Raw genomic sequence first — 25,958 nt, 5'->3', positions numbered from 1 at the left:
CCAAGACCACATTAAAATCATAAAATAGTACCTAAAGTCATTGGATCTGATCGTTGTGTGGCTATCTATTCCACTTTTAGAAAATAGGCAGTGAACAAAAATAGGCCATTAGAATTTTAGGAAAGGGCTACCAGGCTCATAAGGAGTAGGGAGCAGGTACAATAAAAACAGAGCTATGGGGAAATTGAGCCTCTCCAGTCACATACCTCTTCACTTTCCCTCAGCTGAAGGGAAGATGTAGCTTAATGGAGCTGGTCACGGTATTATCCCACACCCTGATACAAAAAAATAAAGTTTTTTTAAAAAGGGTTTTTAACTCTAACATTCAAAATTTATTCAAAAGTAAAAAGCCCTTTCTGTGGACAAAACCTGTTACACCCCGAGTCCAGACAGTATTTTATCAATGGACCCCCTCACATATATTTCCAAAGAAACACATCAACTTTAGTGGAGGGAAGGTGGAGTACTTTTTTTTTTTTTTTTTTTTTACCCAAAGAGTCTTTTCTCTTTTAAAGATGGACTAATGGCCTTGGCCATTTTAGATGTATGATGGTATCCAAAAAGATGACTTATCTGATCTCATATTGGCCTTTCAAAAAAATCCTAAACTGAAAATAGAGGTAAAGGTGAGTTTCATAATTTATATTTTGTGGACTGATCAAGTGGAATATCGAGACATTATTATTATTTTTTTTTAATGTGGGACATGTATCTTCTGCAAGAAAGAGCATATTTAGATAATTCGGTAAAAATCATCAATGGCACATGTTGCAGAAGAATCCAAAATCAGTAAAGCTAAAGCATAAGAAACAGATAAAAAAAATATTATTCAAAAAGATGTGAGAAAAAGGAAGGCAGCCAAGGAATGCAAGATGCTTACTGGGATGTGTAGCTTGAAGAAATAAAAAAATTCCAGCAGGTAGAATTATCAAAGCCAAATCATATATAATCTCTTTGCAGCCTTAAGGTAATAGTGTCAAGATTGGAACAAGTGATTGTGTTGACATGATTAAAAGGATGGGAAATTTTGTTCACTGCTGGTGCTGTTACTTTCAGCTTAGGGTTCCTACCTGCTGAGGAAAATAATTTCCAGCTGAGTTTTAGGTAGGCTTTAGTTTTTTTCGCTTCCGTTTTTTACCTGTTTCCTTAGGCCTTCCTGTTAACACAAGGGCAGGGATGGTGAAAAGGCCTAAGGAAACTCATTTTGTTCAGTAAGGAGACAAACAGATGCATGTTAAAGTGCATTCCTGAAAGAGAAACCTGTTAGCTACCACGTGCACTACCAACATTGCCGAGTCACTTTTTTTTAATTTTATGTTAATTTTTGTATTTCTCTTTAACAGCGTGTATGCTTTACATAATTTTTTCTCTTACATTTTTATATTGATTTTTTTTATAATCTAAATCAGTTCATAATTTTACTGAGGATTATGGCAGCTTTCGGTCACGATTTTGGACTGCCTGGCTTTGACAGATGAAGTCAAATTTGTTTTACCACAAAAATGATGGGCCAAAAAATAAAATAAAAAATCTTAATATACCAATATAATTGGATGTACAAGTCACTGTAATCTATGAATGTTGGGCAGATTTACTAATGAAAAATGTGCTTGAAAAAAGGGCATAGTTTAGTGGAAACGGGGCCGTGGCTTAAAAAAGGTTATCCAGGAATTCATAAAGATTACCTATCCTCAGGTCCGAATCCCAGCACCCTTGCAGATCAGTCGCTTCAGGGAACTGCTGCCCTCACCGGAGATCTGGCGAGTGCAGCCAGCTCCCGACAGCATTCCAAGCACAGCGCTGTATATTGTATAGCAACTGTGGTTGATATTGCAGCTCAGCCCCATTGACTTGAATGGGGCTGAGCTGCAACTAGGCCACACACACACACACACACACATACCGTACAGACCAAAAGTTCTCATTCAAAGAGTTTTCTTTATTTTCATGACTATGAAAATTGTAGATTCACACTTTCACATCAAGAGAATGCCAAGAGTGTGCAAAGCAGTAATCAAAGCAAAAAAGGTGGCTACTTTGAAGAACCTAGAATATGACATATATTTTCAGTTGTTTCACACTTTTTGTTATGTATATAATTCCACATGTGTTAATTCATAGTTTTGATGCCTTCAGTGTGAATCTACAATTTTCAGTCATGAAAATAAAGAAAACTCTTTGAAGGAGAAGGTGTGTCCAAACTTTTGGTCTGTACTCTCTCTGTGTGTGTGTGTATGTGTGTGTGTGTGTGTGTATGTATGTGTGTGTATGTGTGTGTGTGTGTATGTATGTGTGTGTATGTGTGTATGTGTGTATGTGTGTATGTATGTATGTATGTATGTGTGTATGTGTGTATGTGTGTATGTATGTATGTATGTATATGATAGATAGAGATATAGATATAGATATATATATATCTATATCTATCTTATGACGCCAAAAGGGTTTGTTGAGAATTGGAAAAAAAAAAAAAAAAAGTGGTGGGGACAGCTTTATTTTTTTCAGAAGTAAGGTGTCTGCAGATTTTTACTTCAAAGAAAAAAAATATAGGATGTGTTGAAGTCACAGCTGTCAAAGAATACAAATATTAACATGACTGAGCAAATTTTTCCACAGCTGTGTGCTAAAAGGCGATAGCAATCAGCACTGCTTAAAGGAATGACCTTGACGCTGTAGAAAACAGGTACCGTTCAACATGGACTATTGTGTTCCAGAATATAACAAATAAAACATTATCTGAATGTACATAAACTATAAAAAACAAAAAAGTATTAGTGTAAAAGCAAAAGATTTAATACCAAGGATTCTCTACAAAATGTCATAAAAATCAGAGCAAAAGCTAGCATTTTTTTTGTTGAAGTCATACATATATTTGTAAAAATGAAAATATATAATGCTAGTCAAATTCAAGTCATAGGGATTATGTTAAATTGTCTCCAAGAGTTTTACCTTAGAATATATTTTTTTCTTACCCATACATCATAAACTATATTAGCCTGGAACAGTCGGGTAAATGATGGTACTGAGGACCAACTGGCGTGAAGGTCTGAAGATACGATGGAAAGAACACAGCCAAGATCTACAGCAATATCACTACTTCTATAGAGAAGACACCCCAAAATCTACTGAGGAACCAAGGCATCCATCAGCAAACTGCCAATGTAGTGCAGTACTGGAGGAGTGCTCTGCCATTACTCAACCACTACAGGTGCTCCAAAAATCGATATGTCCAGCAGGATCAACCAACTACCTAACTTACATAGTGTAGATGTCAGTGGAAGGAATGATCGGGAATGTTGAATTTCAACATGCCGGATAGTATGTGCCTGTTGGATTTACCCTCTCCCCATTGAAAATGCACACATGCAGCCTGTAGACTGGGAAGAGTTGCTGCCTGCCAAAAAAGGGGTAGTATCAATTTACCCCAGTAGTGACCTCTACTAGTAGTAAGACCTGAAGGTCAATGGTAAGGCTGCTTGCTTATTAAAAAAATAAATCCATGACCAAAAGGAAAAGAAAGGGCATCATTAGTGCACTACTCGGTAATAGAAGTTACAGGGTATTTAGGATAGACCAGTCAATAGAAAAATGGAAGGGGGCTTACCAGTTTCTTCTTCTCGATAATCTGAATTAGAATTTGCTGTACAAGTGCATTCCAGGTGCTCCTCTAATCTCACCAGAACTTCTTTTAATTTGGGTTTTTTCCTTACATATTCTACTTTTGCCACCTGAAAGAAATATATACATATTTAGCTTTTCTTGAAAAATAAAAAAATTAAAAAAATTAAAAAAAAAAAAAAGTATTTCTTGAGCTACAGGGCTAAATGTAAAAAATGGATTCCAGTAGTAACCGACCACAAAACAATATATAAATAAACCTAAATACTTCTTCTAATTGCATTCAACACACCATCTAAGAATCAATGACAGGAAATCTCCGTACTGCATTATACAGGCTTGAAAATGTTTTGTTTTTTTTCCAAGAGTAATACAACACACACAATCAATAGGGAACAGAACAGTGAAGGACTACAGTCTGACTACTATAGTAGTACATCGTGTTTAAAATACATCAATAGCAAGGCAGTATTATGGAATCTTCTTGGTATCCATGGAAAATGTATGGGCCCAGACTATACAGTTTTCAAAACCGAGGCATACTGAAATGTTTTCATACAGAATCTATGAGAGAACAGATTCTGCATGGTGGCAGATGGAGTACCTTCGGTTCTGCAAGATGGAACTGTAAGGACTGTCAAAGCTGCTTCTTCTCATCCTGTCCACCCACCCTTTTAAAAAATTCTACCAAAGAACCAAATGCAATGCCCCCCCCCCCCAAAAAAAAGTCACTAACTTCTCTTTAGACACCAAACGTAACATACCCATTGCTATTAGCAAATGAAGGGGAAATTCAGATTGATGGTCTTCAAAATGTTTCCCCCAGTGCATTCTCCATATGATGCCAACTTTTGTAAGACACAGCTGTCACATTGATCACTGAATGAATGCCTATGCCCTGCCTCATGCTCCTTGTGGTTAATAAAGGCATCAATGAATAAGAAAGGCACATATCAAAAGGTCACCATTACCAATGGACAGTATAGACAAGCATTTCACAAAATGAGAAAAAGGAGACATCTAGGCAAGCCCAGTCTAACAAAAACGGCTGGTATTGGCCTGTGTGACAACTGGCCATCAACCTGGTCTGCTTAGCCTAGTACACGAACAGTCATACAGTCAACTTTGATGACGAAAAAAAAAAAAAAAAGGCTATTTATCAAAAATATCCATAGTTTGGTGACAGCATGACTTCGAGACACCGACTTTTGTTCAAAATGCTCCAGTCGCTTATCTTCGCCAATACCCAAGCTGCCACATTTATTCAACTTAGTTTCCAAATACATGGTCACCAACAATCTACCTGCCATCTAGGCCCAATATACAGTGTGGCTGGATGCCACCTATGAAACAAGTATTCAGTGTTGTGAACTGACTTGCCCTATTCTGTAGACTCATTAAAACTTTTTTTTTTTCTTAAAAGGCAATGACATCATTTCATGATAAGAAAATTGGCAGGGAGGATAAAACCAATCTGAGAGCACTGATATTCCCCCATTGTTGTTCAGATGCTGGTTGTAGAATAATATTGACTGTGTGCTATGCCAGAATCAGCTTGTAATCTGTAGATAAACATATTATCGGAAGAAACATTTTCCTACACAGCTATGACCACACCAAGAAGAGCAAGTAACCATTACTGAAACTGTGCTACAGCAAAGAGAGTCACTAATGGACCACTAACATTAGGAGTATGTACTCAACATGAAGGAACCTCGATAGGCAAAACAAGCCCAGTACGAACACATGTACAAACCTCTGGATATATAGCTGTCCATTTACTAAATTAAAATGTAGCTCCACGTCCAAAGAATGTCCGCTCTTCTGCCCAATGCCAAGAATTGATAGATGGAACAGCCAGTTGCTAACGTTAGCACTGGATGCAGAAGCCTGACCTGCAAAGCCCCTGAGCAGGTGAGGCTTTGACGTCCAATGGCTGCCTCAGCAACTGACTCACCAAGTCTTTCCTGCAGCATTACCCACCATCAATGCTAAACTTTGAATAAAGAACCGGCATTCTCTTTAATGTGGGGTTTGACCTGCCAGAGTGTACTGAGGACATTTAACTTTCCCCCACTTTGCATCAAGGGTTTCAAAATGCATAAACCTTTGCTCCATCGGAAAGCCTAGCATACACACCTACACTCCCCTAAAGAATTATTAGGAACACCATACTAATACAGTGTTGGACCCCCTTTTGCCTTCAGAACTGCCTTAATTCTACGTGGCATTGATTCAACAAGGTGCTGATAGCATTCTTTAGAAATGTTGGCCCAGATTGATAGGATAGAATCTTGCAGTTGATGGAGATTTAAGGGATGCACATCCAGGGCACGAAGCTCCCGTTCCACCACATCCCAAAGATGCTCTATTGGGTTGAGATCTGGTGACCATTTTAGTACAGTGAACTCATTGTCATGTTCAAGAAACCAATTTGAAATGATTCGAGCTTTGTGACATGGTGCATTATCCTGCTGGAAGTAGCCATCAGAGAATGGGTACATGGTGGTCATGAAGGGATGGACATGGTCAGAAACAATGCTCAGGTAGCCCGTGGCATTTAAACGATGGCTAATTGGCACTAAGGGGCCTAAAGTGTGCCCAGAAAACATCCCCCACACCATTACACCACCACCACCAGCCTGCACAGTGGTAACAAGGCATGATGGATACATGTTCTCATTCTGTTTACGCCAAATTCGGACTCTACCATTTGAATGTCTCAACAAAAATCGAGACTCATCAGACCAGGCAACATTTTTCCAGTCTTCAACAGCCCAATTTTGGTGAGCTCGTGCAAATTGTAGCCTCTTTTTCCTATTTGTAGTGAAGATGAGTGGTACCCAGTGGTACTTCTGCTGTTGTAGCCCACCTTTCTTTCCCATTCTGACATTCAGTTTGCATTTCAGGAGATTGTCTTGACCAGGACCACAACCCTACATGCATTGAAGCAACTGCCATGTGATTGGTTGACTAGATAATCGCATTAATGAGAAATAGAACAGGTGTTCCTAATAATTCTTTAGGTTAGTGTATCTTAAAGGGTATGTTCTCTAAAGCCCATTTTCACAGTGCCGACATTTGTCAAGCATCCAATTGCAGTCAAATATCGATCTACAGGGAAATCCAAATTCATTCACTACCAAATCCAACCCAAGAATGGGGATGACTTGCCCCTGAAAAACAGTAACTTAAAAACATGACTGTACGCGTTTGGTCACTTCTCTAAGGCTAGGGCTACAGATCGATTTTGACTATGACGCAAATACAAATTATGATAGTGAATGTGGTCTAGTTGAAATCCAGCAGGCTTGGATTTTTGCCTTCTCTCAAGTTGCAGTCCCATTAGCTTGCCCAAGTCCTGCTTGCATGTAAACTTCCCTTTAATGCTCTCTTGTCGGCTAAGTGGACTTGTTGAAAGCATGAAAATGCTAGTTTGTTGCCACCCTACGCAAACGGGCATGTGCTGTTAGCAAAAATGTAAATTAATGGCTGTACCAACAATCGTAAGGTCCATGTTAGACCGCAGGATTTTCGGGCCAATTATCGGGAACAAGCATTCATGGGAAAGCTCTTTCCCGATAATTGTCTTGTATAATCTAGCAGCCGATGAACAAGCAAACACTCGTCTGTTATCAAATGAGCATCTTTCATCATGATGAAGGATGACCAGTTATCGGCAGCAAACCTTTCTGTGCAATAATTAATGGGCTGCCGATAATCAACAGAATTGAATCAGGGAGAAAGGACTGCAGTAGCAAACAAACACCAATTGATGCCATCACCGATTAGCACTTGCACTGCTTGAACATCAGGCAGTGTAATACAATCCCAAGAATAAACCATTGTCTATGCGGCCGTTAGGCTAGGTAGTTATCTGTCCGTGTAAAAGGTCCTAAAACAAGCGCTGACTGACTTGCTATATCATCGGGAAGAGATAGGCCCACATAAAAAAGGAACAAAAGTAAATCAAATTAAACAGATGCCTCCACTTGAGCTTGCTTATGTGTTCCATATGTCCTCCTATACCTGTGATGGCTAACCTCCGGCACTCCAGCTGTGGTAAAACTACAACTCCCAAGATGCACACTTGCTTAACAGTTTTCAGAACTCCATAGAAATTAATGGAGCATGCTGGGAGTCGTAGTTTCACCACAGCTGGAGTGTCGGAGGTTAGCCATCGCTGTCCTATACACTAACAGTAGAATGGCCTTACATTTACAGCCATCTGTCCATTTTTTCACCAGTAACTAGAAACCCCCCTTTTTTGGAATCAGTGTGGGTTCCAGTGTTTAAGCAACTCTTCAAAACTGTGTAGCAATATATTGAAGTCATACCCTATTAAAAGTTTAAAAAATAAAAATAAAATTGAAATCATAAAGTAAATACTAGACCTGTATTCTCAAAGTTTTGTTCTTATGGACCAAAAATTTGGAACCAGTTATGCCCACCTACATAAGTGATGAAAACGATGCAAAAAAAACACAACACAACACTACTTCACAAAAAATAAATTGTATGCATGGGGCAAAAAAAACACTGTAGGTTTCCAGTTGTCCGACTGAAAGTATCTGAAAATTCAGTCACTGCCCTTTTTGTCAACAGGACATGGAGCCTGCATTCATTAGCCCTGCAAACAAAAGTCTTATAGTCAGACAGTAGCAGAGGAAAAAAAAAAAAAAAAAAAAAAAGGCAAACTTAAAGGCATTTTCCAGTGCTGTCAGATTTCCATTGAACAAGTCAAAGCTGTATGTGACAAGTATGAATGCTTTGCAAGAAGGTCAACTTTGGGTCGAAGTAATATGTTTTAGTTTCTTTCATGGCGAGCTCCCTCTGTTGATGCTTTTCAAGATGCCGGGTAAATTTGACTCATCCGGCATGAAAGAACGGCTAATCTGCAAAACTCTCGAAGATCAAATGATGATTAAGACCTAAGAGTGAAGACAAAGACAGCAATTCCAACAAATCTCTAATTATCCAGCCGAGCCGCGTCCGAATTAAGAGCTGCTCTAGGAAATTCCCACTTCTCAAAAACTGTCGCTTTGCACAAGAAAAAAAAAAAAAATGTACAGTTACAAAAAAATTTCACAATTATCTAGAAGTAGCTTAGTCTTACAAGCCCTTAATCTCCCTATGGACCGTTATTTTCCCAACTCACTTCAAGACAAACCTATGACTCATCTTTTCACTTACCGGCCAAGTTCAACTGATCACCATAAAAGGTGCTTTCTTGGCGGCTGTTAATAATTCAATGTTGTGTGATGTAGAAGATGATAGGACTTATTTTTTCCCTAGCCTTCTGAAATCAATTTCTCTCTCTGCATTGTTTTACCCTCAAAAGCAAAAAAAAATAAAAAAAAAATATATATATATATATATAAAAAATTGGGGAAACACAAATATGTACACATGACCCGAGTATTTGTCAAGGGGAGAAGAGAGGCAGAAAACTACAGGTCCAGCTGATAAATACAGCTGCTAACCCAACGTGCCCTCTTGTGTACCCTCTAACCTCGACAAATACCAATAGATAAAGCCCTTTTGTAGAAAGTTAGTCTGCTGTTGGTAACTACTGAGGGTGGCAGGGTGGGCACAACAATATCAACACAGGAGATCTGGAGAACTTCTTTGTGTTTTTGTTTAGCTTTGGAGGGAGAATTCACAAAGCTGGTCAGGTCCTCTACCACCATCTCTAAATACGTCCTTTGGACATCAGCTGTTGCTCTGGTATAAATGAACCATCCAGGATTTCAGGACAGATGATCGAGAAGCTGTACGAGGTCTCATCACAGATTAGAAAGCAAGTTATATATAAACAGTTATTAAATTCTTCTACAAAAACAGCTGTCGAGTGACTTAAGACCTCCTTCTGCCGACTTCAAGATGATCTGGCACTTGGTTTGCAAGGAGTACGTTGAATTCAGCTTCTGTTGCAGAAAGCCAAAATGATTAGGTGGAAAGAGGTCCTGCGACTTCACTCAGGATACACTCCATTAAAAATATGGCAGTACAACCAGCTTAGCTATTGAGGTTCTGCTGGCAGCAATCAATTGCTTAAAATTACACAGAAGAGCAGCCAATAAAGAGTAGAGATTAGTATAGGGAGTTAGATAATCTGCAGTTATTACAGGGGGAAGCAAGCTACTCATGTCATAATGACTACTTTGCGTATAGTATTAGTAACACTGTATGGTTCTTGCATGAAACATTGCTCCATTGAATTAAAGAAAAAGCAGACTCGCAAGGTCACATATTTGTGCCCACCTCTTCTCTTTGTAGTTCCACTAAACCAAACTTAGTTCACCATAGAACAAACTTGGTTCAATATTAATAAACTATTTGCACAGTGCCTATATATTCTGCAGTGCTTTTCAATTTCGACAAAAACCACACAAGTGAAATGTCAAACAATGAGACAACAAGACAAAAGGAGAATCCCAGGAGTTCATGTCTTACAGACTCTAAATGCAACATCTGCTGTAGGTTAAGGCTAAATGCTATCCCTCACGAGGCATACACATGACCGCCAGGCATGCAAGTACTCTTAAAAAGGAAGAAAGCAGTTCCCAACAATTTATACTTTCAGGATAGGTCATCAGCATCTGATTGGTGGGAGTCTAACTCCTGACACCCCTGCAGTGCTCCAGTGAGTGCCGCTTCCTCCTCGCAGCTTACCGAGCACAGCACTGTCCATTGGATAGCGGCTGTACTTGGTACTGCAGCTCAGCCCTACTCACTTGAATGGGACTGAGCTGCATCTAGGCCATGTGACCGATGAACGCAAAGTCACTGGCCTAGGAGAAGGCTGCAGCACTCACCGAAGCATTGCTGTATCTACAAATAGATGATCAGCGGAGGTGCCAGGAGTCGGACTCCCACCGAACCGATATTTAGGACTTGCCCTGAGGATAGGCAAATCAGTATTAAAAACATTTGGACAGCCCCTTTAACAGACACTTCTGGCAACGGCTTGAGTACAAAAGGATCATGCTGGTTGAAATCCAACAGCCCTCGATCCTTCTTTGGCCGCCCCACTACATCTGCTGTCCAGGGAAAGTCAGAACATCCCATACACATTAGATAGTTGGCCAGTCCTGCTGATATCAGCAGGTTCGGGCAATATTAATTATCCCTTCAAAAGCACAGACTCCAGGGCATTTCCCATGAAGTGCTAGTACTCGCAAGTCACAGTTAGGAAGAAGCGGCGCCTTTTGCCAAGTAAAGCCACCAATTAAAGGTAACCTGAATCCTATCAGCAAGCTACAGTGAATAGGATCGGTAAATTATAGTGTGTTTACCAGTATGAAAGAACAATTCATTCAACAATCTCAGGTTTCCTCTAAAACATTATGGCTACAATCATGATCAAGAACATTACATATCATAGTATGTTGGATGTTATGTCTCTCTCAAATACAATCCAGATTTTTATACTCAACGAGGTCACAATACACCATCTCGTTCCTCTAGGACAGGGATCAGCAACCTCCGGCACTCCAGCTGTCCTGAAACTACAACTCCCAGAATCCTTCTTTCACTTCTAATGGAGTTACAAAACCAGCCGAGTGTGCATGCTGGGAGTTGCAGTTTCACAGCTGCTGTAGTGCCAAAAGGTTGCTGATCCCTGCTCTAGGGCCATCTATTGAGATTCCAGATGTGGTTGATCTCCTTTCAGCTCTCAGCCTTAACCCAAATATCAACTACCTTACAATGATATATACTATTTAAAAACCTGAAGAAAAAAAAAAAAAAACACTTTTGTACGAAAGCATATAAGGAATACTTAAAATATTCACTCCAAGAATAATTAGGACAGTTCTTTAGGGGAGAAATAATTAGCTCTTCACACAGCAACCACCACACTTTCTCTATTTTATCCGAAACATTTAAAAAATGAGTAGGTCTTGTTTCAAATTCATTTGGGCACCATGTGTATCAGGTTAATTTGTGGTGTGCCATCTTGGGGGAGGGTTTCACCTAAATCCACCTTGCATGAAGAGTCCAAGACACTGCCAAATTAAGTATAAGCTGCTTTAGTTGAAGCACATCAGCCAAAAAAGCAAAAAGATTCAGTCCACAGGCCTACATAGCTCTATAAAGACCACATGGTGACATTTGCTAGCTCGCAGTTTATGGTAAATATGCAGGATTACCACAACTTCAATGTTTTTGCAATGGGATTTACTCATGTGCATGTACATATGTAATTCAGTTCACTACAGACCAAAAGATGCCCTTTGGGAATCTCAATGTCAATATATCACATAGGCCTAGGCTGATCCAGAGTGGACACCCAATGTCACCTCCAGGATGCTGTCAGACAAGAACACACTGGAGCCACAGATTCTAGAGGCCTCCAAAATTTAAACATTTAACAGAGTGGTCAGATAAAACAAAATACAATAACTACCGGTTTCCCTAAAATAAAAAAATATATATGACAAAGTAAATCTAAAAAATATATATATATATTATAGTAGTAGACAGAATATTCAGAACCATGCTAAGACATTTTGCATTTAAAGAATTTCACTTGCCAACCCTATAAATATGGGTTGTCTTTAAAAGAAGATTCAATCACTGAACCCATGTTGGGTTCTCGAACCCACATCTACAAACCAGCAACCATCCGAGGTCCAAGTTCCAAGAACAAGGCAACTATTTCAGAAACCAAAAATGCCTCTCTGAAGTTAATCATAACCCATGCTTTACCACTCATGAATGCACAATAAGATGTGGTATTCTGACTCTATTAGACCCAACTGATGTGGAAATGATGCAGTACCATAAATATAATTCATAACATCTCAAATATTAATCATCTCCAGCAAACATCCAGAATGAAATCTGCATCAAAAGAGCAAGTCTGGCATCATCTCGTTTCATTAGATGCGGGGAGTCACAGACAGGGCATTTATAGAATGAATCATCTCTATGTGAGGTGGCGAGCTGTGCAAGAACATGAAGAACGGGAGAAATATTCAGGAGACAGAAGAGTCTGGAAAGGTCAATGGGCTAAGTTTGGGTGGCATGTAGACTATTTGTGGGAGTTGATTAGGAAGCACAAAAACATTTTTAATAAGCATAGTATTAGGTGCTACGGCAAAGATGACCACAATACCAATGTAAAAGCACACAAAAATTGCACGCCTCGTGCACATGGTCATATTACATGGATCCCGAACACTGTGACCATAGCCTGCCATGTACAGACTAAGGCCTCATGAACACGGCTGTTGTGTGTCCATTCCGTGCACTGGGGACCGCAATTTGCGATCCCCCAAATGCACGGGCAACATCCGTGCGGCAGCTGGGACGGATCGAGACCCATTTCAACTTGAATGGGTCCATGATCCATCTGCACTGTAAAAATAAAATAAAATAGAACATGTTCTATTTTTTTGCAGTGTGGAGCACTGCCTTCGTGGGATTCTGTGCCTCCATTCCGCACCGCAGCTCCGGATTGCGGACCTATTCAAGTGAATGGGTCCGCATCCGTGATGTGGGGAGCACACGGCCAGTACCGGCATATTGCCGACCCATTGTTTTCTGGCCGCAATATGGCAACGGCCGGGCAACGGCCGTGTGCACGAGACCTAATCCAAATGAAGAACTCCAGCAAGCTTCATAAAAATCAAGTCGTTTATTCACCCAACGAATAGCAACGTTTCAGTCCCTCTATGGAACAATTTGCATTGAAATTGATTCTCTAGAGCATGGATGTCAAACTCATGGCCCTCCAGATGTTGCAAAACTACAACTCCCATCATTCCCTGACAGCTGTAGTATGCCCAGGCATGATGGGAGTTGTAGTTTTGCAACAGCTGGAGGGCCACGAGTTTGACATCCCTGCTCTAGAGGGACTGAAACATTGCAACCCATTGGGTGAATATAACACTTGATTTTCTGAAGATTTCTGGAGTGCTGCTTCTTCATTTGGATACATAGGCTTGCACCCTATTTTTAAAATTTCTTTTGGATCTGCTGCTCCCCTTCTTTATACTACATGTTCATTACGACTTGTGTGAAACAAAAATGGCACTAGTTCCAATGGGAATATAATGCCTCGCTGAGATGGCATATGGAAGACCTTACAGGTCTGCATGTCAGGCCCATCATGTATTGACATGTGTATTATGCTTATAGCTCACTAATATGACTAATGTATCAATATCAGGTGGATCATTTTTCACTAAAAGGTCAACTTTTTTACCATAGAAGTTGGCTTAAGGTTAAGCGACCTCAAAAGCAGATTCTTCAACTCCAGGTTAGGCAGGGTTTTCAACCTACAGGTGGCACACAATTGGTCCAGCAACCATCCAATGGCTTCATACATGGTTTAGTAGCCTTCTACTGCAATTAGATTTTTTGTATTCACCCTGGAAAAGGCTCTTTCACATCAGCAACACTTATTACCATTTGTCTGTTCTATTACAGGAGCAGAAGAACGAAAATACTACATGTGCCGGATTCGGCACACAACTGATAGGAACAGAGCGTAACAGATCCCATTGACTATAATGGGATCGGTTAGGTTTCCGTTCAAGAGAAAAAAAAAATATTAGTGAAGAATAAAAAAGTCACGCATGCAATATTTTTGACAAACTCTGTGACGTGGGCCCCAACATCTACAACGCAGATGTTAACTTAGCCTAAGAAGACCATTACAAAGTTGACAACTTCTTCAATATCGTACAATTTGCAATAGTCCTTTAGACGAAATTCCTAAACTTTCCAAGGACAGTAGAAGCTATTACTCAGCTGCTATATAATTACACTTTGAAAGAAAAGGTAAGGTTGCCAACTTGATGTGAAAGATGCAGCCTGATGCCCTTGTAGGAACAGCCGGCGTTATCATTTATTGATCTTTGGATGTGCCTGTGTACTCAGTCAGTCAGCATTCATTCCTATGATCTCAGTACCTTGTCATATTAAAGGCCTCTATTTTAATAGAAAAAGGGAAGTCTTTAGAAAGCTAGACATTGTGCAAACAGTTTAAAAAAAAAAAAGTTTAAAAACATTCCAAGAACACGGAGCAGTCCCGTAGTGTAACACTTTCCACCACATCCTGCGCGGCTCTCCCGTACAATTTACTAAATGACGCCACACAAAGCCATTCAAGTGCAGAGCCCAGAATTAGAAAACTCTGCTTGTCAACTCCATAAAGCCCCAAGAAAGAGGCGGGTGTTGCGGTGTACACTGTGCTCCATTGTCTACATTGGGAGGTGACGGGGTGAGCTTCCAGTTTCAAGGATTAAACACCCTTTCTCCTAACATGCTCTTTGACCTTCTGTCCTTTAACTTCGGTCGGATAAATTAGCTGTAGTTTGTTCCAATTTTACATAGATGGATATTATCTAGATTGTTAGCCATCAAGCATTTGTAATAGACCAAGGTTTTGACATTTTGCTGAAAGGAAATTAATTTTTAAAAAATCCTTCGCGTTAGTATGGCATATAGACAGTTATAAGGGCTTAAAACATAAAAGATATGATTTTGTCAAAACCACGCAGAAAAAAATAAAAAATATTGAGCTCAAGTAGAAAGATCCAGAAAAGTACAGCCGACCAGTTTGGCCAGCTTGCAGATATGTTTTCTCAAATAGTATGGTTAACCAATCAGTCACAGATGTATAGTATGTAGTCACTAATGTGACTTTGCTTATTTTCAGTTCTTTATACAGCTCCAATAGACTTCCCAGCCAAAGGCAGTTTCATTAGAAACTAGGAATGAGCAAACTTCTGTTTTCAAGTTCAGCATACAAGGTTTGGGTTATCTAAGAATTCCGTTATGGATTCTGCTACCACGGACCACAAGTCATGGCCCGTGGTAGTGGAATCCATAATGGAATTCTAGAGATAACCCGAACCTTGTAAGCCAAACTTGAAAACACAAGTTCGCTCAACACTATTAGAAACCAGTTAACTGAAGCATGTTCATGCCATGTCGTAAAAAAAAAAAAAAAAAAAAAAAAAAAAAAAAGGGAAGCATACAACCACATAAACTCCATATCGGTGTGGTCTTAGATGGGCTCAAAACTACAATCAAAGCTAGCACTTTGAACAGAATTATATTTTTAGCTAGCAAATGAGCTAATCCAACATGAGCCCAATATCTGGAACTAGCCAAACTACATCATTTTAATATAGGGATGAATGATTTCAGTATATTTCTTTATTCATCAACTGTTTATTAAGAAGAATATATCCAATGGTTCATTCTGAATCCAGATTGGGAGGTGGATTATCCCTTAAAATCAATTAAAAAAGCTGTTGAGATATTTATATATAAAGTGCCTACATAAAAAGTGCCAAAATACCAAATCAATAGTGAGGCAAATCAAAAAAAAAAAAGATAGAAGATAGTCAAAGAAGCAGAAGAGGTTTTCCCCAGCAAACATTTGCCATAACTGGCCTTGGCTATCACATTTGAGTCCATCATGGGATCAAGTATAGCAAAGACATCACTGTAGAACAAGGTATTTCAAAGAAGCAAACGTCAAAGTACAAAAGAAGTCTCCTGTGGACCCAAGTTCTGATATTAGTGGGCCCCTACTACAACAAGAGTTGACATGTACATGTTCTGTATAAATGAAGGATGGGCTCTCAGAATTATTTACTGTGGTGAGCCTAAGGACCCCAGTCCAAGACCGCTCAAAATACAAGACATGCCAACGCCATGCACCATGAGGAAACTAACAAGGGTGACACCAACTAACCATCATGGATTTTTAGGCTACCAAAAAGGATCATGAAGCCAACAGCAGGGTCCCAAACCATGGCTGGATCTGTTATCAGTGCCCCAAGGCAAAAATCGACCCAGACCATATGTCAAGATCTGCGCAATCTGCTTACCTTAACACTCCGGTGGTGTATTCTTGATGGTTGGCATTTAACACTGCTGGTATTACAGCAGCCTGTGCAACGTTTCACCTCCACACAAGGCGGCCATATCAGAAAGTTTGCAGATGTTGGGTCAATTTGGCTACGAGGTATCTCGTATATAACAGTCCTTGTTTTGCAGACTGCAGGGACAGCTTCCTCTGTTATAAAAAAAAATTAAAAAAATAAAAGAGAAGATCATTAATACAGTTTTTGGCTATATGCATGTAGATTTATTTTTTATTTTTTTACAATTCGATACAGCCGCCGACTTATTTGCACTTTGAAAACCTATCATACAACTAAGGCACCACACAAAGTTATGACTCAGCTAAACACCTGCCGCAGTCCCAGTCATACAATCTGTCACCTATGTCTTGCTAAATATATACTCTAAGTAAGTGTGAAAGTTGAGTCTACGTTCTGAGTGATAATCATTCTTTCTGAATCATCCAAGGCCATCTCTCCAGACAACCAACACAATGAATCGTAGCGCCGAGAAATGAAAACAGACAATTAGGTCCAGCAATAAATACTTTTACAGGGCAGAACTAGGATACAACTACAATAGTTGCACGTCGGCAGTCGTTTTGTCACCCAACACTGTATTCAGCTTCATCAGTTTACTAAAGAAGCCTTTAAATAAAAAAATAATAAAAATAAAAAAATATTTTTAAAAAGGAAGTTCCATTAAAAATTCTGAATGTTCTTACTAGATGTTGAACGTTAGGCTAGGGCCACATGGTGACATGTTTCGCGCAACTTGACGCTGAAAAGTCATGTGACATTTTTTGTAATGATAATCAATTTGACATGCTGTAACTGCGACACGACAGTCACAAAAAAATCCATCCAAGTTGGATTTTTGTGCGACTGTAACTGCGCAGTATTTCACATGACCACCATTGTCCTTCATTACAAAAAAAGTCCTGCAACACATGTTGTACCCTTTTTGTCGCGCAACACACTTCGCCGTGTAGGCCTAGCCTGAAGATAGGAATGGCACAATCTAAAAATGGTGATTATGTCAGTTCCTCATGCTCCTCAGGAGAACGGAGTTTCATGGCAGCAGGAGACATGTTGGTGATCATACACACGGCGGATGTGCTGTTCTTCCACGGCAAGCTATTTTTCTAGGAAAACGGCCAACAATTCCCAGCACTGGATAAGAGACTATAAACATTTCAGGATGGGTATTTATACAAGGTAGCGGGAGCCGGGTTTGTAGGAATGTCCAACACCATTGCACTTTATTAAAAATTACTTGGTCCAGGAACTCAGAAGGTCCAGATATTGGTGCCATTCTGAGGCACCCTCCAGAGCCATAAAGAGAGACTAAATATATTTTATTTATATAAATCTCTGTTCTTTCTGAGATTTGGAGTCCAGTGAGCTCATCCCAATGAACAACAGCCTTCCTTGCATGGGACTGCATACAGAGATAGCTATCACTAAGTAGGACCACCCAATGGACTCAAAAACAGAAAAAAGGAGTATTAAATGAATGAAATGCAAGTTGTACAAATCTTTTCCCACAATACTATATATTAATCTGCTCCGCTCCTCCTGCTCTATGACAAGCTGCCTGCAGATCAGCCACCATGTTCAACATGACCGCTCCCCTTTAACAAATAAAGTGATCCCTTGCTGAACTTTCACAACATTGTGCAATACAGTATTTCATTCACAAAACTTTTCCATAATTTGTAAGGTCTCATTTCAAGTACAAAACCATTGCAGAGATATGACATCACAGTGCAGACCCAAAGTTCCCCATTATTAAATTCAACGGGGGATACTAAGCAAACCAGACAAAAAAGTGATGTTATAGCGGCGATGAACCAGAAAAAAAAAATATAACAAATTGTGGGAGTGGGTATTTCCACATATGTAAATCTTACCAATGCTTCGCTTCCTGCGAATAGGTACGGACCTTTTCTCTTGAACATGTTTATTGTGATGGAAGTTGTGTGTCTGCGTTTTTACGTTTCCTCCCGATAAATCATCAGACCCTATAAAAAGAGGAAACGGTAAAAAAATTAAATAAAATAAAAGTCACCATTAAGACAAAAACTGAAAAGACAACATAAAACAGTGTAAAGTATACAATGCATCTGGAAAGTCTGGAGGCCCGATCACCTTTTTACATATTCAGTTGAGGCCTTAAAAAAAAAAAAAAAAAAGTAGCAGGGTAGTAGATTATATTTCAAAATCTCTATTCATTCTCTACCTACCATGCCATCAGATGTTCAAATGGGTTATCCATGACTGAAAAACATGGTTCTGGCGTTTTATTAACTCATCACAAGTTTGGCCATTTCTTAAAAAGAAAATGGCTCCATTCCCACAAATTTGCAATTTGCTTCTCCGCACCAAAACCTGCACTTGCAGTAGGATCTTGTACCATGGTTAGACATACATAGTCCAAGTAAGCTATTCTCCCATTATTACTAACGCTAGAAAAATAATTTACTAAAATAAGTCAAAAGCAAATCTTCCGTGACCAGCTTATCCACACTACAGTACCTTCCATAGTTATAAATCAAAGAAGTATGAAATTAGAAAAACATAGCTGCCTCCTTGAAATATCGTATATATCAACCCATTCATAAATCCAAGATCAGACACAGCCTATAGTCCAAACTGGTTCTGGGAGAAACCAGCAATGTTTTTGTAGGCTCTTACAAGACAAGACCATTAAAAGGGGTTTCCAGGATTTTGAAATGAAAGGGGTTATCTGGGAAAAGATATTGATGACCAATCGTCAGGATAGGTAACCAATATCAGATCTGAAACCTGATACCCCTGCCGATCCGCAGTTAGAAGAGATCAACACTCCGTGAGTGCCGCGGCCTCTTCCTAGGCCAGCGACGTCACCATACATCAGTCACGTGGCCGAGTTGCAGCTCAGTCGTATTCAAGTCAACGGGGCTGAGCTGCAACCCCAAGCACAGCCGCTATACAATGTACAACGCTGTGCTCGGAATGCTGCCAGGAGCCCACAGCACTCAGAGCTCCAATGAGCGTACCGGCCTCTTAAAACAGCTGACAGGCAGGGGTGCTGGGACTGGGACCCCCAGTCTTAGTCTATCTGCTCCAATATATCCCCATGGTCAGATGGTTTTGGAATACAGATCCAAAAAAAGGTCATCATCTTAAAAGGTGCCTTCAGACGACTGTATTTCCAGGTCTGCATCTGCTTCACAGTTTTGAGAAACGGATGCGGGTCACACACCATGTGATATTCGTAGTTCCATTCCGAGGCCCCGCAAAATATATACAGCATGTCCTATTCTTATCCGCAATCACGGACAAGAATAGGCATTTCTATATCAGGCCCTGTCCGGCACACGGCTGGTATCCGTGTTTTGCACATCCGCAGTTTGGGGAGCACAAAACAGTTACCGTCGTCTGAATGTAGCCTAACCTACAGTAAATTTTGTGTATTATTATTTTTTTTTCTATTTGTTTGGTTTATATTTTCATTATTACATATAGTAAAATTGTAGAGCTTTTTTTCCCCGCTATTTTACATTCTCTGCTGTTTATGACCTGCTATTAACACAGGCAACGTATGTCTCTCAACATAAAAAAAAAAGCTTTGATCCTGCGTTCATTGTTTCCATATCTTACGTTTTCTATATCTCCGATTCTCTTCTAGACTCTCTGGGAGGTGTGGGGAGAGGGCAAGACATTGCCAGCAGTTAATTTAGAATGGTTTTGTGGCAAGGAACCAAATAGTTTCACTTAAATTTTTTATGCCCTGATGTACTGACAATGTTTAGAGAATGGATAAAATATACGACAATTAGTTCCCTCTTGTTCCGTAATGTATCTGAAAATGCAACTTGATCGTTACCGACGAAATGGCAAAATGGAGGAACGCCAAGTAAACGTAGGAGGGGGTGGGGAGGTGCTCCTACGTGGAATGACTCTGTATTGGCATTTGTTTTAACATCTGCCAAAAAAAAAGGCAATTACATTTTCAGAAGCCCAGAATGGAGTCGCCTTGCATTGATCTATGGGCCTAGGTAGACAAAATATGATTGAATTCACAGTAACTCATGTGGACCATCAGGGAACAAAAACAATGCACACTATTTTAATGCTAATCTAGTGACGGCTAAGCCAATTTTGTTAAAATTCTTTTATCTTTTTTAGATGCCAGTTCTGCTACTGGTTACGATCAGCATCATGGTTTGATGGCGTAAAGTCCTCTACCTAGGTAAAGCTAAAAAGAACACCCCAACGAAAAGTGGTGCCTCGTGACGTGCCAGGGTGGGTGGCCATGACATCAAAGATTAAGTCCCGTGGTCCAGCCCTGCACTAAATAACACAAGGAGGCCCGAAAATCTGCCATTGTGGCCCATAGCGACCAGAACTCAGCTTTTATTTCTTAAAAGCTGTGCTTCAATTAAAACATAATAATAGTTACACTGTAGTTGCTATGGGAAACAAGACCAGTTTTTCCTTTTTTAACTGGGGTACAAGTTTTGCCTAATAGACCTACTTATATCAAAACTAATAGTAGGACTGCTTTATTGCCCATAGCAACCAATCAGAGCTCAGTTTTCATTTTTCCAGAGCTGTTTGAGAAGTGAAAGCTGAGCTCTAATTGGCTGCCATGGGCAACAAAGAAAGTCTTATTATTAAAGACTGTCTCTGCCACTAATGTCAATCGGTCTGTGATAGTAAGGACTGTTGGGGTCATTTATCAAAATGGTGTAAAGTAGAACTGGCTTAGTTGCCCATGGCAACCAGATTCCACCATTCATTTTGGACAGCTCCTTTGGAAAATGAAAGGTGGAATCTGATTGGTTGCCATGGACAGACTAATAGTAAGACAGTCTCTGTTGTTCATGGCAGCCAATCAGAGCTTAGCTTTCACATTTCACTGCTCTGAAAAAATAAAAGCCGAGCTTTGATTGGTTGCTATAGGCAAAAAAAAAAAAAGTCTTCATATAAGAGGCCCATGGAAACCATGGAAAAACAAGTCCCATTCCAGTCTCGGTCATCACAGCCATTGCTCAGAGTTTGTCATGTGGCTTTACAAAGACCCTGAATGACATTGTAAGGGTGGTATCACACTAACGTTCGGGATTCCGTTATTTCTTTCCGTTATAACGAAAGACGAAAAGGACGGATCTGTTTTTCTGCCCATAGACTTGTATTATGACGGAATGCAAAACGGAAGCCTTTAAAAGGCATTCCGTTTGCTCTCCGTCCGGTCGACAGGACTTTGTTTTCCGTCTCGCGTAACGGGACCCAGACGGATCCGTTCTATTTTCCCGTAGGACTTCTATTAGGACGGAGAGCACACGGAATGAGTTTTAAAATTTTATTAGCCATAACGGAATCCCTAACGCTAGTGTGAACCCACCCTTATCTGTATAGTCACAGCGTTACATTCCCTCAGAGCAGCATTCAGCCTTTAGGTCAGGCTCCCTACACACAAAGCCGCAGTCAGTCATAGCTCCCTCAAAATGCTGACACCCAGTCTACATAACGTCCATATGTCCTAGTAAGGCTTTGGGACAGGGGTTGTGTCAGTCTTCAATGACATTGTCATTCTATTCATAAATGAAGAAGGAGGAGGAGGATGAAAGCTGCAATGTTTCACACAGCTGGTTAGATTTAGTACCTTGGCATTATACGGTTTCCCGTGAACATCATCATCTATAAAGAGTTCTCCATCTAGAACTGAACCTATTTCAAGGGGTTGCTTCCTGTAATACCTTTCTGGGAGCCAAGACGTGCCAAAATTATGCCTTTTAGTCATCAGAACCACCTTCAATGGCCAAAGCACTGGCCAAAAGTTATTTATGGGAGTCCTTGCTTCTCTTATGCAATTATGTTCTGTATATAGCACGTCCCGACCAAATCTCTTCCTGCCCTGCTGTCATTTTATTTTAGCAGCGGATGAAAATGTCACTTGCTTCCTCGGCTCGGGTTCAAACTGCTGCATGATAAGGGTTTAATACCACATTGCAAGTTATGACAAACTCTGGAAGGTCAGGCCTTATGAAGAAGACTAAGAAATAGACTCAAACAGCTCACCCAATGTTAAAGGGGGGGGGGGGGGGGGGGGAGATCTCCAGGATTTTCATATTGAAGGTCTATCCTCAGGACAGGTCTTCAACATGAGATCCGCAGGGGGGGCAGATACCCCGTCCTATCATCCGTTTGATGAAGCCATGGTGCTCCCCAGAGCTCTCTGAACTTCTGGCAGCGCCGGCCATTGGATAGCGGCTGTGCTTGGTATCGCAGCTCAGTCCCATTTACTTTAATGGGACTGAGCCTCTCCTAGGCCACGTGACCGATGGACGTGACGTTATTTCACATGGCCTACGCGCTCAGAGCAATTGGTCAGTTGGGGTGAGGGGAGTCGGAACCCCATCAATCTCACATTAGCCTATCCTGAGGATAGGCTATCAATATCAAAATCCTAGAAAAAACCCTTAAATCGCTGATATGGTCAACAATGATAAAGGCACTAGACATCATCTAGTCCATGACAATCTCTTTCTACCAAAGCTAGAACCAGCCCTGCACCTCACATGGATCCAGAGATCTCCCCAATCATTGCTCTGCTAGATCCTATTCAGCCTGGCAGCCCAAGGTGGGGGGGGGGGGGGGGGAACGGCGCATCCCTGTGAACTGCCACAGCTTCTAAAATAAATAAAAAAAAATATATATTATATATATATATATATATATATATATATATATTATTTTTTATTACACACACACATACACAGCAGGTTATAGCATACAAAAATTAAAATTACATGCAATTACAAAAGTATTCCGATCCAGGTGCTGGTTTGAAAAAATGTAGAATATGTTTTGTGACACAACTGCTTTAAGATAATTTTACTTTGGTGCTGAAATCTTATTTTTTGGGAAACTACCCAAGGTCAATTCTAAACAAATTAGCTCTCCTTCAGAAGTAAGAAATCCATCACTTTAAAGAATTAGGAGAGCTAATTTGCATACATTTTCCCAGGTAGTATTACCTACAGCAGCCGGCATCGCTGCCTGGAGAACCCCCCATAAGGTAGGTTAAAAACAATAAAAATTATACTTTTTATTGCACGTTAGGTTTGGTAAATGGTATGGTGATGGTTGTCATCTAAAAGGAACAGCGCAATATATTTTGTGTCATTTATAGCTGGTAATAATATCACATGTCAGATTTGTAGTTCATTCTGTTTTAATCTTCTCCACTAGGTGGCGACACTAAAACCTGCAGCTCTATATAGTGTGAGAGGCATGGAGCATCTGAAGTTGTTCATACTAGAAAGGACCTGCAATGCTGTCTGGGAGCAGCCACAAAAATGTGGTAAGTATTCATATCATCTATACTACGGGTAATCCGTCCCCTCGGTGGTCTGTATTTTTTTTGCAATAATGTAAACATTTAGGATATTGGCATTGCATATCGGTATTTTGCAGACAAGTGCCATCTTCATGGATAAATGAAGCAGATCTTGAAGACAGTAAAAGGTGAAGGAGCAGAATAACGAGGTTTAATGTGGCTTTGCCTATAAAGAAGCATATATAACCCAAGTGCACAGTCATTCATACTCCATGGTTTCCAGTTTACACGCTCATTAATCTTTTCTTGGCCCATACAGATGTAGCATGAGCTCAGGGCTAGTTACAGAAATGGTTCCCTGAGCAACAACCAAAGCAGGCCCAGCATTGCCTTTTCAACCAGGTTTTTAATAACGTTAACCTAAATAATACCGCCATACGGTGTCAAGATAATACCGTCATACACAATCCACCTAATTACCACCACTGAGTGGCCCAAATATCCAGTATCCATCTAATATTCATTTCTAGAGCGCATATAATGCAATTCACTCCCAGCATACAACCAGTACTGGTTTCAGTTTGGGATTATTTTCCCCAGAGAGCGCCCCTATGGAAAAGCAGAGCCGCTGGCTAGTTTGGCCCCCGTAAACCAGCGCTGGGTAGGCTGCAGGTACACTATAATGGGATATAGGCCTTGATATCCCAGGTAATAGGGATATGATAGGATTTAGGGCAGGGCAACATGGAGACACTGGTCGCGGCCAGGATCGCAGTGTAGTGGTGATCCCATAGAAATGAATGGAGTTGCAGCAGTGTTGGATTTTTTGCTATTCAGGGAACGCAGTCGCTGCACATGTGCAACCAACGTTGCGACCGGATTCATTTCTGTGGGGTCACCACTACACTGCGATGCCCCTTGCGATCCGGGCCGCGACCAATGTAGCCCTACCCTTAAAGGGGTTATCCGGGAAATAATATTGATGATCTAGCTACCGGATAAGTCATCAAAAACAAATACCAAAATCCGGGCCCCCCCCCCCCCCCACCGTTCAGCTGTTTCAGGGAGCTTCAGCGCTCAGCACAGTATAGTGGATGCGCTTGGTATTGCAGCTCAGCCCCATCAACTTGAATGGAACGGAGCTGCCACTAGGCCATGTGACCGAGGTATGGTGACGTCACATGGCTACGGAAGAGGCTGTAGCGCTCACCAAGCACCCAACCTCGAAGAGCTGGTGGATGGGGGTCCCGGGTGTTGGACTACCGCAGATCTGATAATACTAACTGATAAATATTATTAACTGAAACAAAAAAACTTTAAAGTGAAGCCATATTAGGAAATGTTAGGGGCCTCCATCAGGTCAGCTGGTGAACAGTACACGGATGTACAGAGCATAACCAAGCGTAAGGGTCATACACACAAACACATTTGTTTTCAGAGTCTGTTCTGGTTTTTTTCAGCCCGTATGCAGAACCATTCACTTCAATGTGGTCGCAAAAAAACAAAATGACTGTGCATTCTGTGTCTGTATGGCCATTCTGCAAAAAAAAAAAAAAAATAGAACATGTCCTATTATTGTCCGCATTACGGACAAGGATAGGACTGTTCCATCAGGGACCGGCCATTTCTCAAATTCTCAGCATTGTACAGTGCCAGCAAACTGCATAAAACTAAGTAGCCTCGTCCACACACTTCGTAAAAACATTTGCTGTATAAATTGACCTGAGGTGCGTTTTTTTAAAATCTGCGACGTGTCAATTGATGCTGCGGATTTCACCCTCTGCTACGGAGAAAGTGAAATCTAGAGCCATTTCCACGACAAAAACGTAGATATTTCAGGTGTTTTTTTGCTGCAGGTTCACTTCAAAATCCACAGCAGACTTTTCCGTCATGTGTGGATGTACTCTTAGGCCTCCTGCGCACAAAAGGTTTTTTATTTTTTCCCCCCCGTTTACGTTCCGTAAACGGAACCATTCATTTCAATTTTATCCACAAAAACAACGGAAGGTACTCAGTATGCCTTCCGCTTCCGTATTTCCGTTCAAAGATAGCACATGTCCTATTATTGCCGCAAATCACGTTCATGGCTCCATTCAAGCCAATGCTTCCGCTGCATTTCTCAGTCACGGATTTGGCTGCAG

At 40.5% G+C, this 25,958-nt stretch overlaps 1 protein-coding gene across 4 annotated transcripts in view; it reads right to left on the bottom strand.

The window, feature by feature from the left end:
* Positions 1-25,958, bottom strand: part of PDGFA (platelet derived growth factor subunit A) — a 38,990-nt gene that overhangs the window by 5,673 nt on the left and 7,359 nt on the right. The window contains exons 3-7 of one of the 4 annotated variants that reach the window (XM_044294626.1): positions 18,401-18,511; positions 16,473-16,660; positions 3,605-3,728; positions 1,071-1,156; positions 240-275 (exon numbers count right to left, since the gene is read on the bottom strand). In XM_044294626.1, the coding sequence (XP_044150561.1) occupies positions 1,101-1,156; positions 3,605-3,728; positions 16,473-16,660; positions 18,401-18,511 (479 nt within the window). In that variant the 3' untranslated portion in view covers positions 240-275; positions 1,071-1,100. Of the gene's footprint in view, positions 1-206; positions 276-1,070; positions 1,157-3,604; positions 3,729-16,472; positions 16,661-18,400; positions 18,512-25,958 lie in introns of those variants that run through there. The other 3 variants (XM_044294625.1, XM_044294628.1, XM_044294629.1) reach the window with 3 other exon arrangements.

The sequence above is a fragment of the Bufo gargarizans genome, chromosome 5 (assembly GCF_014858855.1).
Source record: "Bufo gargarizans isolate SCDJY-AF-19 chromosome 5, ASM1485885v1, whole genome shotgun sequence".
In the NCBI taxonomy this organism is placed as follows: Eukaryota; Metazoa; Chordata; class Amphibia; order Anura; family Bufonidae; genus Bufo; species Bufo gargarizans.
The sequence above is the reverse complement of the archived record's forward strand: the minus strand, read 5'-3'. Positions and strand labels throughout refer to the sequence as shown.